Source organism: Bos grunniens, chromosome 19, assembly GCF_055505025.1.
Source record: "Bos grunniens cultivar Pamir isolate PY7600 chromosome 19, Bosgru_T2T1.0, whole genome shotgun sequence".
NCBI classification, from domain to species: domain Eukaryota; kingdom Metazoa; phylum Chordata; class Mammalia; order Artiodactyla; family Bovidae; genus Bos; species Bos grunniens.
In genome coordinates this window covers 41,992,467-42,007,542 of record NC_141183.1, presented here as the reverse complement: position 1 = coordinate 42,007,542, position 15,076 = coordinate 41,992,467, and the positions used below count along the sequence as shown (strand labels likewise).

At 40.9% G+C, this 15,076-nt stretch overlaps 1 protein-coding gene across 1 annotated transcript in view; it reads left to right on the top strand.

Annotated features, from left to right (window-relative positions):
• The window catches only part of CPD (carboxypeptidase D), a 72,092-nt gene that overhangs the window by 19,869 nt on the left and 37,147 nt on the right, over positions 1–15,076 (top strand). Inside the window, exon 3 of the mRNA XM_086359897.1 lies at positions 14,921–15,063. Within this exon, the coding sequence (XP_086216023.1) occupies positions 14,921–15,063 (143 nt within the window). The remainder of the gene's footprint in view (positions 1–14,920; positions 15,064–15,076) is intronic.

The following is a 15,076-nucleotide window of genomic DNA, read 5'->3' as shown; positions in this document are numbered from 1 at the left end:
GCCAGGATGCTTATAACTACAAAAGGCTGACCAGTTGCTTGAGCAACTTGTTAGCTAAGGGTGGAGAGCAACTGGAACATATATATCTTGATGTGGGAATGTGATACAGTACAGCCACTTTGGAAAACAGCTTCTTGTGAAGTTAAATTTTCACTTACCACATGATCCAGCCACACCTCTCCTAGGTATTTACCCTAAAGACATGAAATAATTTGTCCATGTTAAGACTTAGGCACAGTTTTATTCATAATTACCTAAAGCTAAACCAAGTCAAATACCCACCACATAGTGATTGAATAAACAAATAAACAAACAAATAGAGGGCTTCCCCGATTGCTCAGCCATAAATAATCCGCCTGCAATGCAGGAGATGCAGGTTTGATCCCTGGGTCCAGGAGATACCCTGGAGAAGGAAATGGGAGCCCACTCCAGTACTCTTGCCTGAGAAAGTCTATAAACAGAGGAACCTGGTGGGGCTACAATCCATGGGGTCACAAAAGAGAGGACATGGCTTAGCCACTAAACAATAACTACATCCATACAATGGGGTCTTCAGTAATGAAAAGGAGAATTTCTATGAGAATGATAATAGAGACTTTAATTGCCAAATATTACAATGTATTATTTTGTAACTCTGCATTCAAATGGGTATATCTTTCCTTTTCTCCTTTGCCTTTTGCTTCTCTTCTTTTCATAGCCATTTGTAAGGCATCCTCAGATAACCGTTTTGTCTTTTTGCATTTCTGGGGATGGTCTTGATCACTGCCTCCTATACACAGTGTCACAAACCTCTGTTCATAGTTCTTCAGGCACTCTGTCTGTCAGATCTAACCCCTTGAATCTATTTGTCACTTCCACTGTATAGTCTGGAGAAAAGGAGAAAAGGGAAGATATACCCATTTGAATGCAGAGTTCCAAAGAATAGCAAGGAGAGATAAGAAAGCCTTCCTCAGTGATCAATGCAAAGAAATAGAGGAAAATAATAGAATGGGAAAGACTAGAGATCTCTTTAAGAAAATTAGAGGTACCAAGGGAACTTTTCACGCAAAGATGGGCACAATAAAGGACAGAAATGGTATGGACCTAACAGAAGCCGAAGATATTAAGAAGAGGTGGCAAGAATACACAGAACTATACAAAAAAGATTTTCACAACCCAGATAATCATGATGGTGTGATCACTCACCTAGAGCCAGACATCCTGGAATGCAAAGTCAGGTGGGCCTTAGGAAGCATCACTATGAAAAAAGCTAGTGGAGGTGATGGAATTCCAGTTGAGCTATTTCAAATCCTAAAAGCTGATGCTATGAAAGTGCTGTACTCAGTATACCAGCAAATTTGGAAAACTCAGCAGTGTCCACAGGACTGGAAAAGGTCAGTTTTCATTCCAATCCCAAAGAAAGGCAATGCCAAAGAAAGCTCAAACCACCGCACAATTGCACTCATCTCACACACTAGCAAAGTAATGCTCAAAATTCTCCAAGCCAGGCTTCAACAGTATGTGAACCGTGAACTTCCAGATGTTCAAGCTGGTTTTAGAAAAGGCAGAGGAACCAGAGATCAAATTGCCAACACCCATTGGATCATTGAAAAATCAAGAGAGTTCCAGAAAAACATCTATTTCTGCTTTTATTGACTATGCCAAAGCCTTTGTGTGGATTGCAACAAACTGGAAAATTCTGAAAGAGATGGGAATATGAGACCATGTGACCTGCCTCCTGAGAAATCTGTATGCAGGTCAAGAAGCAAGAGTTAGAACTGGACATGGAACAACAGACTGGTTCCAAATTGGGAAAGGAGTACGTCAAGGCTGTGTATTGTCACCCTGCTTATTTAACTTATATGCAGAGTACATCATGAGACATGCTGGACTGGATGAAGCACAAGCTGGAATTAAGATTGCCAGGAGGAATATCAATAACCTCAGATATGCAGATGACACCACCCTTATGGCAGAAAGTGAAGAAGAACTAAAGAGCCTCTTGATGAAAGTGAAAGAGGAGAGTGAAAAAGTTGGCTTAAAACTCAACATTCAGAAAAGTAAGATCATGGCATCCAGCCCCATCACTTCATGGCAAATAGATGGGGAAACAATGGAAACAGTGACAGACTTTATTTTGGGGGGCTCCAAAATCACTGCAGATGGTGACTGCAGCCATTAAATTAAAAGATGCTTGCTCCTTGGAAGAAAAGTTATGACCAACCTAGACAGCTTATTAAAAAGCAGAGACATTACTTTGCCAGTAAAGGTCCATGTAGTCAGAGCTATGGTTTTTCCTGTGGTCATATATGGATGTGAGAGTTGAACTATAAAGAAAGCTGAGTGCTGAAGAATTGATGTTTTTGAACTGTGGTGTTAGAGAAGACTCTTGAGAGTCCCTTGGATAGCAAGGAGATCCAACCAGTCCATTCTAAAGGAGATCAGTCCTGAATATTCATTGGAAGGAGTAATGCTGAAGCTGAAACTCCAATACTTTGCCCACTTGATGCAAAAAACTAACTCACTGGAAAAGACCCTGATGCTGGGAAAGATTGAAGGTGAGAGGAGAAAGGGATGACAGAGGATGAGATGGTTGGATGGCATCACCAACTCAATGGACGTGAGTTTGAGCAAACTCCAGGAATTGGTGATGGACAGGGAGGCCTGGCGTGCTGCAGTCCATGGGATCACAAGGAGTCGGACATGACTGAGTGACTGAACTGAACAATGTGTTATAAAACCGTGCTTACTAAATCGGTGTAATTAAGATATCAAAATAAATTGACCAGCAGAACAAAATAGAAAGCATAGTAACAGAAACAAAAGCATTTGGGATATAATTAATGACATTTAAAACAATGGGGAAAGAATTATAGGGATAACTGGTTAACTTTGAGACAAAAATATAGGTGACATTTACCTCAGATCATACCAAATAAAGTCTTAAGTCCATATAGAACATGATGTAAAAATGTAGCCATAAACAAAACCAGAAGCCAACAAGTATTTTTATACTCAGAATGAGAAAAGCCTTTCTAGACAGCAAAGTATTATGAAGCCATAAAAGGAAAAGAATGATAAATTTAGCTACCTAAAAATTGTAAAATATCTCTTGATTAAAAAACTGCCTTAAAAAAAAGTAAAAAAAAAAAAAGGATAAAAATAAAGGCATAGAGAATATATCTGGGTAACAATTTAGCATATGTGTATAAAATCTTTAAAATAGGCTTGACCTTAACACAGAAATTCATGTAACTTTGTCTTCTTGTTGCTCTTAGCTGCTGCTGCTGCTGCTAAGTCGCTTCAGTCGTATCCGACTCTGTGCGACCCCATAGATGGCAGCCCACCAGGCTCCCTCGTCCCTGGAATTCTCCAGGCAAGAACACTGGAGTGGGTTGCCATTTCCTTCTCCAATGCATGAAAGTGAAAAACTGCTCTTAGCTAGTATTTCTTAAATTGCTGCTGAAGAAAGACAGTTAAGGGGTTAACAAAAGAATGCCAGGATGAAGCCTGGTGATTATAGTGTTATAAGAGTCTCCTTCACTGCCTTCTGGCATAATTAAAGTGTGAGTTGACTGTGTTTGCAATTTAATATAGCTATTAAGTTCTTTTTTCCTTAGATGAGAATCATTTTTCCCTATTATGTTTTACATATGCAGAAAAACAGATTAGTTCACACTTGTATTGCTCTGAAATTATTTTTAGTGTTCTGTGTTTGTTTTCCTCAAGACTCTACTCTCTGGAATGGAAATATGTCTTCTATTTATACATCCCTGTAATCTTAGTTTGATGACTTACACACAGTGACCATTGTACTGTGACCAATATAGTAGTAAATATTGGAGATTAATAAATATGATTTATGATGAATAGCATACATATGTCCACATATGTACATGCAAGTCAGAGTTGACCGAAAGTGACTAACGTCACTAAATGACTAGATGTGACTGGTGAGTGAAAGTGTTAGTCGCTCAGTCGAGTCTGACTCTTTACGACCCCATGGACTGTTGCCCACCAGGCTCCTCTGTGCATGAGATTCTCCAGGCAAGAACACTGGAGTGGGTAGCCATTCCCTTCTCCAGGGGATCTTCCTGATCCAGGGATCAAACCCAGGTCTCGTGCATTGCAGGCAGATTCTCTACTGTCTGAACCACCAGGGAAGCCCTAAAATATGACTGGTAGGGAGATGAAAAATCATCCTTTCACCTTTTCTGCCAGACCCAAAGTGAGTGCCAAGATGCTGGGAGATAAGAGAAAACCAGAGATGGATAGCTTGCCTTCTAAGAAAAAAAGGTTAAGACAAAGTTACCAGGCTTGTAGTGATGGTAAACCTGCTCATGTCTTTTAGGAAGACAGTCTATTTGACATATCCACATGGATGGTCAATGAGAATCTCAAATTTAATGCATTCAAAATAGAAATCTTAATTTCTCACTGTCCTAGCCTTCTTACTTTCATTACTTCAACAAATATTTATTGAAGGAATACCACGTGCCTGGTACTGTTCTAGTGCTTGGACTATCTGTCAATGAGTATAACAAATATCTCTGCCCTTATGTTGCTTATAATCTAGCAAAGAGAAACAGACAATAAATAATAAACATAATAGGTAAAATTTAAAGTCCTATAGAACAAAAAAGGGTGAGAGGAATTGTGAGTGCTTGTGAGATGGGCTTGGGGACAGTGATGGGGAGAAGTGACTAGAAACTAAGTGGGGAGATCAGGGTGAACCTCATTGTCAAGTTGAAATTGGAGCAAAGAGCTGAAGGTGAGGGAATGAGTCAAGTAGGGATATCTGGGGGAAGAGCACTCCAGGCAAAGGGAATAGCTAGAGCAAAGACCCAAAGTCAGGAGGTAGCTAGTGTATCCAGTGAACAGCGGGGTGGCCAGCGTGGCTGGTGCAGCGAGATGATGATGGGGAGAGTGTAAAAGGTGGTGAGAGAGGGAAGAGAGTGGTAGTGGACAAATGATGCAGCGCCTTAGGCTTTGGCTTTTAGTCTAAACGCAACAGGAAGTCATTGTATAGGGGAACAACCTCTGGCTTACATTTTTGCAGAATTACTCTGGCATCTCTGGAGAGAAGAACACAGAAATGCTAGGGCAGGAACAGGGAGACCTCTTAAGAGTAATTGCAGAAGTCCTGGTGGAGAAAGGATCATGGCTTATATCAGGGCGGCAGCAGTAGAGTTGAGAAATCTTTGGATTCTGGATATATCTTCAAGTTACAACTAGCATGGTTTCCAGATGCTTTAGATGTGAGATGTGACTCCAAGGCTTTTGACCCTGAGTAACTAGATTCCTCCAGTGCTGTTGACCATCGTGGGAGAGACTGCAGGTGGAGCAGGTTTAGGGACGATGAGTCTGTTGTTAGGTTTGTGATACCCAAGTAGAGATATTGAATAGGCCATTGGATGGACAAGTCTGGATTCTGGAAAGAGGTGTAGGTTGGACATAGAAATTTGAGAATTGTCAGCCTGTAGATAATATTAAGCCCCGTGGGGCTGCATGAGACACCAAGGGAATAGGTAAAGTAAGAGAAGAGGACCAAAGACAAAACCTTGGGCTTGCCACATCTGTTTCCTTTGTTCTCCTTCATCCTCTCAGTTAATGACACTAAAGACACTGTCTCCCTAGTTTCTCAAGCCAAAAATCAAGAAGTCATCCTTCATTCCTTTTAAACAAATCTTTTCTCACACCCAGATCTCTCTGCTTCATCTCCTTTACCAGCAACCTAGTTGAAGCCATCATTCTCTTCTAATTCATCTCTCTGCTTTTCTTTTTGTTCCTCTACCACCATTTTTCACCCAGCAGTCAGAATGATCTTTTAAAAAGGCAGTTCAGATTATATCACACCTCTGCTCAAAAACCTCTGATGTTCTGTGCAGCAAGGGAAACAATCAATAGTGAAAAGGCAGCCTACTGAAAAATATTTGCAAACTGTTTATCAGATCAGATCAGATCAGATCAGTCGCTCAGTCATGTCTGACTCTTTGCAACCCCATGAATCACAGCACGCCAGGCCTCCCTGTCCATCACCAACTCCCGGAGTTCACTCAGACTCATGTCCATCGAGTCAGTGATGCCATCCAGCCATCTCATCCTCTGTTGTCCCCTTCTCCTCCTGCTCCCAGTCCCTCCCAGCATCAGAGTCGTTTCCAATGAGTCAACTCTTCGCATGAGGTGGCCAAAGTACTGGAGTTTCAGTTTTAGCATCATTCCTTCCAAAGAAATCCCAGGGCTGATCTCCTTCAGAATGGACTGGTTGGATCTCCTTGCAGTCCAAGGGACTCTCAAGAGTCTTCTCCAACACCACAGTTCAAAAGCATCAATTCTTCGGCGCTCAGCCTTCTTCACAGTCCAACTCTCACATCCATACATGGCCACAGGAAAAACCATAGCCTTGACTGGATGGACCTTTGTTGGCAAAGTAATGTCTCTGCTTTTGAATATGCTGTCTAGGTTGGTCATAACTTTCCTTCCAAGGAGTAAGTGTCTTTTAATTTCATGGCTGCAGTCACCATCTGTAGTGATTTTGGAGCCCCCAAAAATAAAGTCTGACACTGTTTCCACTGTTTCCCCATCTATTTCCCATGAAGTGGTGGGACCAGATGCCATGATCTTCATTTTCTGAATGTTGAGCTTTAAGCCAACTTTTTCACTCTCCACTTTCACTTTCATCAAGAGGCTTTTGAGTTCCTCTTCACTTTCTGCCATAAGGGTGGTGTCATCTGCATATCTGAGGTTATTGATATTTCTCCCGGCAATCTTGATTCCAGTTTGTGTTTCTTCCAGCCCAGCGTTTCTCATGATGTACTCTGCATATAAGTTAAATAAACAGGGTGACAATATGACAATATACAGCCTTGACGAACTCCTTTTCCTATTTGGAACCAGTCTGTTGTTCCATGTCCAGTTCTAACTGTTGCTTCCTGACCTGCATACAAATTTCTCAAGAGGCAGATCAGGCGGTCTGGTATTCCCATCTCTTTCAGAATTTTCCACAGTTTACTGTGATCCACACAGTCAAAGGCTTTGGCATAGTCAATAAAGCAGAAATAGATGTTTTTCTGGAACTCTCTTGCTTTTTCCATGATCCAGTGGATGTTAGCAATTTGATCTCTGGTTCCTCTGCCTTTTCTAAAACCAGCTTGAACATCAGGAAGTTCACGGTTCACATATTGCTGAAGTCTGGCTTGGAGAATTTTGAGCATTACTTTACTAGCGTGTGAGATGAGTGCAATTGTGCAGTAGTTTGAGCATTCTTTGGCATTGCCTTTCTTTGGGATTGGAATGAAAACTGACCTTTTCCAGTCCTGTGGCCACTGCTGAGTTTTCCAAATTTGCTGGCATATTGAGTACAGCACTTTCACAGCATCATCTTTCAGGATTTGGAATAGCTTAACTGGAATTCCATCACCTCCACTAGCTTTGTTCGTAGTAATGCTTTCTAAGGCCCACTTGACTTCACATTCCAGGATGTCTGGCTCTAGGTCAGTGATCACACCATCGTGATTATCTGGGTCGTGAAGATCTTTTTTGTACAGTTCTTTTGTGTATTCTTGCCACCTCTTCTTAATATCTTCTGCTTCTCTTAGGTCCATACCATTTCAGTCCTTTATTGAGCTCATCTTTGCATGAAGTGTTCCTTTGGTATCTCTGATTTTCTTGAAGAGATCCCTAGTCTTTCCCATTCTGTTGTTTTCCTCTATTTCTTTGCATTGATCGCTGAGGAAGGCTTTCTTATCTCTTCTTGCTGTTCTTTGGAACTCTGCATTCAGATGTTTATATCTTTCCTTTTCTCCTTTGCTTTTCGCTTCTCTTCTTTGCACAGCTATTTGTAAGGCCTCCCCAGACAGCCATTTTGCTTTTTTGCATTTCTTTCCTATGGGAATGGTCTTGATCCCTGTCTCCTATACAATGTCACGAACCTCATTCCATAGTTCATCAGGCACTCTATCAGATCTAGTCCCTTAAATCTATTTCTCACTTCCACTGTATAATCATAAGGGATTTGATTTAGGTCATACCTGAATGGTCTAGTGGTTTTCCCTACTTTCTTCAATTTAAGTCTGAATTTGGCAATAAGGAGGTCATGGTCTGAGCCACAGTCAGCTCCTGGTCTTGTTTTTGCTGATTGTATAGAACTTCTCCATCTTTGGCTGCAAAGAATATAATCAATCTGATTTCGGTATTGACCATCTGGTGATGTCCATGTATAGAGTCTTCTCTTGTGTTGTTGGAAGAGGGTGTTTGTTATGACCAGTGCATTTTCTTGGCAAAACTCTATTAGTCTTTGCCCTGCTTCATTCTGTATTCCAAGACCAAATTTGCCTGTTACTCCAGGTGTTTCTTGACTTCCTACTTTTGCATTCCAGTCCCCTATAATGAAAAGGACATCTTTTTGGGGGTGTTAGTTCTAAAAGGTCTTGTAGGTCTTCATAGAACCATTCAACTTCAGCTTCTTCAGCGTTACTGGTTGGGGCATAGACTTGGATCACTGTGATATTGAATGGTTTGCCTTGGAAACGAACAGAGATCATTCTGTCGTTTTTGAGATTGCATCCAAGTACTGCATTTTGGACTCTCTTTTTGACCATGATGGCCACTCCATTTCTTCTGAGGGATTCCTGCCCGCAGTAGTAGATATAATGGTCATCTGAGTTAAATTCACCCATTCCAGTCCATTTCAGTTCACTGATTCCTAGAATGTTGACATTCACTCTTGCTATCTCTTGTTTGACCACTTCCAATTTGCTTTGATTCATGGACCTGACATTCCAGGTTCCTATGCAATATTGCTTTTTATAGCATTGGACCTTGCTTCTATCACCAGGGGTTAATATTCAGAATACAACTCAACAGAAAACAAGTAATCTGATTAGTAAATGGACAAAGGACTTGAATACACATTTTTTTTTTAAAATCAATGACCAGCACACATATGAAAAGATGCTTAATATCATTATCAGGGAGAAACAAATCAAAACCACAAAGAGATATCACCTTCTACCTCTTAAGATGATCACTATTAAAAAAAAAAAAAAAAAAAGCCGAATTAAAATAGCAAGTTTGATGGAGTTGTGTAGAATTTCAATTCCTTTGCACAGTTGGTAGGAATATAAAATAGTGCAGTTGCTATGGAAAACAGTATGGAGCTTCCTCAAAAAGTTAAAAATAGAATTACCGTATGATTCAACAATCTCACTTAAGAGTATAAATACAAAAGAACTGGAAAAAGGACCTTGAAAATTTGTACACCCATGTTCACTGCAGTGTTATTCACAGTTGCCAAGAAGCTACCTCAATGTTTATTGACAGATGAATGAAGAAAATGTGGTACTTACATCCAGTGAAATGTTATTCAGCCTGAAAAAGGAAGGCAATTACGTGTGATAAAGGACTATTATCTAAAATATATTCAAAAACTCTGATAGCTCAGTTGGTAAAGAACCCGCCTGCATTGCAGGAGACCCCGGTTTGATTCCTGGGTTGGGAAGATCTGCTGGAGAAGAGATAGGCTACCCACTCCAGTATTTTGGGGCTTCCTTTGTGGCTCAGCTGGTAAAGAATCCTCCTGCAATGCAGGAGACCTCGGTTTGATCCCTGGGTTGGAAAGATTCCCTGGAGAAAGGAAAGGCTACCCACTCCAGTTTTCTGGCCTGGAGAATTCCACAGACTGTATAGTCCATGGAGTCGTAAAGAGTCAGACAGGACTGAGCAACTTTCACTTTCACTTAAGACTCAACACTAATAAAACAACAACTTCATTTAAAAATGGGCCAGAAACCTCCAGACATCTCACCAACAGATATACAGATGGCAAATAAACATGAAAAGATTCCACATCATATGTCAACAAGGGAAATGTAAATTAAAACAAGTTACCGCTACACACCTATCAGAAAGGCCGTACATAGTCCAGAACACTGACAACAGCAAATGCTTGTGAAGAAGTGGAGCAACAGGAACTCTCGTGCATTATTGATGGGAGTGCAAAATGGTGCAACCATTTTGGAAGATAGTAATAAATTTTACTACTTTGTCTTCTGCTTTCTTTACTTTTGCCTCTCTACTAATGTTGTAAGTGGTTGATCTACTATCTTTTCCATATGTTTGTCTCTGCCGTTGAGATTTGTTTCTTTTATCATTTTCTTATTTCTAGTTGTGACCTTTTCTGCTTGGAGAAGTCCCTTTAACGTTTCTTGAAGGGCTGGTTTATTGGTGATAAACTCCTTTAGCTTTTGTTTGTCTGTCAAAGTCTTTATCACTCCTTCAGATGATAACCTTGCTGGGTATTCTTGGTTGTATTTTTTTCAGCACTTTGAATATATCATGTCATTCCCTACTGGCCTGCTAAGTTCCTGCTGAAAAGTCAGCTGATAGTCTTATGGGAGTTTCCTTGTATATAATTAGTTGTTTCTCCTTTTGATGCTTTTGTGAATCTCTTTATATTTAATTTTTGGCATTTTAAATAAAATGTTTCTCGGTGTGCACCTCTTTGAGTTCACCTTGTTTGAGACTGTCTGTGCTTCCTGGACTGGATATCTGTTTCTTTCCACTGGTTAGGGAAGTTCTCAGTTACTATTTCTTCAAATAAGTTCTCTTTTTTGTCTTTCTTCTCCTTCTGGGACACTATACTGTAAATGTTAGTATGATTGATGTTGTCCCAGAGGTCATTTAAACTGTCCTCACTTGTCTTTCCTGTTCAGCTTGGGTGATTTTTCTCTACTCTGTCTTCCAGATCACTGATCTAGTATTCTATATCATCTAATCTACTGTTGATTCCCTCTACTGTATTTTTTTTTTTTGCCATCATCTTTTTTTTAAAAACATTTCATTTATTTTTAATGGAAGGATAATTGCTCTACAATATTGTATTGGTTTCTGCCATACATCGGTATGAATCAGCCATAGGTATACACATGTGCCCTCCCCCTTGAACCTCTCTCCACTTCCCACACGATCCCACCCCTCTAGGTTGTCACAGAGCTCTGATTGAACTGCCTGGGTCATATAGCAAATTCCCATTGCCTTTCTATTTTACATATGGTAGTATATGTGTTTCCATGCTGCTCTGCCCATTTTCCACCCTCTCCTTCCTCGCCCACCACCATGTCTACCTGTCTGTTCTCTACGTCTGCATCTCCATTGCTGCCCTGCCAATAGGTTCATTAGCACCATTTTTTTGGACTCCATATATATGTATTAGTTTATGATATTTATTTTTCTCTTTATAACTTTCTTCACTCTGTATAATAGGCTCTAGATTCATCTACATCATTAGAACTGACTCAAATGTGTTCCTTTTTTATGGCTGAGTAATATTCCATTGTATACATACAATTTTAAAAGTTTAAAAATAATATTCCATTGTATATAATAGTGTTGATTCCCTCTAGTGTATTTTTCATTTTATTTATTGTATTCTTCAGCCCTAATTGGTCCTTTTTTATATTTTCTAACTCTTTGTTGAAGTTTTCACCGTGTTCATCCATTCTTCAGTGAACATCTTTATGATCCTTACCTTTAACTCTTTATCAGGTAGATTACTTATCTCCATTTCATTTAGGTCTTCTTCTGAGGTTTTGTCTTAGTCTTTCGTGTGGAGCACATTCCTCTGTCTCCTCATTTTGCCTGATTTTCTGTGTTGATTTCTTTGTATAAAGTAAGTCTGTGTGTCTCCCAATCTTAGAGAAGTCCTATGGGCTCAGCAGCATGCTCCCCTCTGGCTACCTAAACCAGACACTTGATGGGTGTTCCCTATGTGGGCTGCTTGTTCCTTTCAGTTGTGGCAGGGCCAACTGCTTGGGCACACTGGTGCTGATACTCAGCATTGTTTGACCACTGGTGGGTGAGGCAGGCCTCCAGCTCTAACAGACTCAAGGGAAGATTCCAAAATGGAGCCCATCTCAGCATGATAGAGTGAAATCACAGAAATAGCTACAACTAGCATCTCAGTCCCCTAGAGGAGTCCCTGCTGCCTCCTGCCTCTCCAGGAGGCTCTCTAAGATCAGCAGGTGTGTCTGATTCAGATGCCTTTCAAACTGTTGCCTCTGTACTGGGACTTGAAGCGAGTGTATTTTTGCATGCACCCTTAGGAGCAGAGTCTTGACTTCCTACAACTCTTTGATGCTCCTGTACATAAGCCCCACTGGTTTTCAAGCCAGACTTTTTGGAGGTTTGTCTTCCTAATGCGGGACCCTGGGCTGGGGATCCTGGTGTTGGTCTTGGACTCCTTGCTCCCCAGGGGTGACTGCCACAATGCTGATAGTCTTCCTGCTAGTGAGTCATTACTCCAGGGATGTGGGTTCTCACTAGAGCATCTGTGCGTCTTCCATACCCATTTTATTGTGGTTCCTTCTTTATATCTTTAGTTGTGGAAAATATTTTCTGCTCTTCTTCAGGTTGGTTTCCAAGATAGTTGTTCTGTAAGTTGTTTTGCCTATGTGAGGTTGAGAGCTCAGGATCTTTCTACTCTACCTTAAAAAAATTTTTTTTTTAATTTATTTGACTGCATCAGGTCTTAGTTGGCGGGATCTTTGTTATGTCATGTGAGATATTTCACTGTGGTGCATAGAGTCTCTAGTTACGATGTGTGGGCTTCAGTAGTTATGGCACTCAGGTTTAGTTGCTCTGCGGCCTGTGGGATCTTAGTTCCCCAACCAGGGATTGAACTCTTGTCCCCTGCATTGCAAGGTGAATTCTTAACCACTGGATCACCAGGGAAGTCCCTCTACTCTAGCATTTTGATTCAGACTCTTATTGTCACCTTTGTGGTACAGAAGAGTACAGTTAGAATAGTAGGCCCTTAACATCAGTAACCTCAAATATGCAGATGACACCACCCTTATGGCAGAAAGTGAAGAGGAACTAAAAAGCCTCTTGATGAAAATGAAAGAGGAGAGTGAAAAAGTTGGATTAAAGCTCAACATTCAGAAAATGAAGATCATGGCATCTGGTCCCATCACTTCATGGGAAATAGATGGGGAAACAGTGGAAACAATGTCAGACTTTATTTTTTGGGGCTCCAAAATCACTGCAGATGGTTACTGCAGCCATGAAATTAAAAGATGCTTACTCCTTGGAAGAAAAGTTATGACCAACCTAGATAGCATATTGAAAAGCAGAGACATTACTTTGCCAACAAAGGTCCATCTAGTCAAGGCTATGGTTTTTCCTGTGGTCATGTATGGATGTGAGAGTTGGACTGTGAAGAAAGCTGAGCGCCAAAGAGTTGATGCTTTTGAACTGTGGTGTTGGAGAAGACTCTTGAGAGTCCCTTGGACTGCAAGGAGATCCAACCAGTCCATTCTAAAGGAGATCAGTCCTGGGTGTTCTTTGGAAGGAATGATGCTAAAGCTGAAACTCCAGTACTTTGGCCACCTCATGTGAAGAGTTGACTCATTGGAAAAGACTCTGATGCTGGGAGGGATTGGGGGCAGGAGGAGAAGGGGATGACAGAGGATGAGATGGCTGGATGGCATCACTGACTCGATGGACATGAGTCTGAGTGAACTCCAGGAGATGGTGACGGACAGGGAGGCCTGGCGTGCTGCGATTCATGGGGTCGCAAAGAGTCAGACACGACTGAGTGACTGAACTGAACTGAATAATGTTTTGACATGAATGACCTTCATAACTTAAAGATCACTTGAGTATCTTTCATATTCATTCTGTCAGAAATCTTAACCTCTCTATGCCTTACTTCTCACATCTGTAAAATGGGTGAAATAGCAATACCCGCATCATAAAGTTGTTGTAAAGACTAAATGTTAATATGCGTAAAGGTCATAGAACAGAGCTGGTTTGCAGGGAAGAACCAATTCTGACTCCTTGTCGAAACTGTTTCTTTGACTTGCTTTTTGTTGCTTTTGTTATTATAACATACATACTGACCTGCCTCAAAGGACCCTGTCCCTCTTTCTGACTGTTAAACTAAAGTGCCAGGCTTCCCAGTGGTTAAGAATACCAAAGCAAAGGACACTGGTTTGATCCCTGATCCAGGAAGATCCCACATGCCCTGGAGCAACTAAGCCTGTGCACCACTACTGAGCCAGCACTCACTCTAGAGCCCATGAACCACAGCTACTGAGCCCACATTCTGTAACTGCTGAAGTCCAGGTGCCTATAGCCCGTGCTCCACAACAAGAGAAGCCACTGCAATGAAAAGCCTGGGTGCTGCAACAAAGAGTAGCCCCTGCCCACTGCAACTAGCAAAGGCACATGCGCAGCACAGCCCAAAAATAAAAATAAATACATGAATAAAATCTCAAACTTAAAAAAAACCCAAAAAACCCAAAGTGCCTTTGTTCAGCTCTGACCCTGTCAGATAATCTGACCCTGTCCACAGAAATTAACATATCCCTTTCACTGGCTGGCCCATTCCTAGAGATACTTTGCAAGACTGATGGCCCTTTTTAAAAACTTTACTTCCTCACTGCCTGTCCCTCTTTATTGTGCCTTTTGACTTTAGTTCCTCACCACTTCTCTGGTTCTGTAAGAGAACCTGGCATCCAGACCCCAGCAAGATGGTTATTTTGAGACAGTCTGCCATCTTCTCTGTCTGCCAGCTTTTCAAATAAAGTTGTCTTCCTTGCCTCAACAATGTGGCAGAGGGAGCAGAGGGAGCTTGGACTCAGTAACACTGGCATATAGTAAACATTCAAATATAGAGCTGTTATCATTATTACTGTTATTATTAATTGTTATATTCATGCTCTTTATAGCTGTTTACCTGTCAGTCAGACACATTTCCTTTATATATATTCCTTTCCAGTGTGTATTCCTTTTACCTTCCTTGTTAGTCTCCTCTGTAATTCAAGAGCCTTCTCTGATTTCAAACTACTTAATGAAAGAGAGTTTATATAAGCAGAGATGGCTTTGGTCTTTTTGAGAGTAGAATCCTGAGAATAAACTTACTTTTTCTTCCATGTTTCAGGTGGTATGCAAGATTATAATTATGTATGGGCCAATTGTTTTGAGATCACGTTAGAACTATCCTGTTGCAAGTACCCACCTGCTTCACAACTTCGACAAGAGTGGGAGAACAATCGTGAGTCTTTGATCACATTGATTGAAAAGGTAAAAGCAGCTA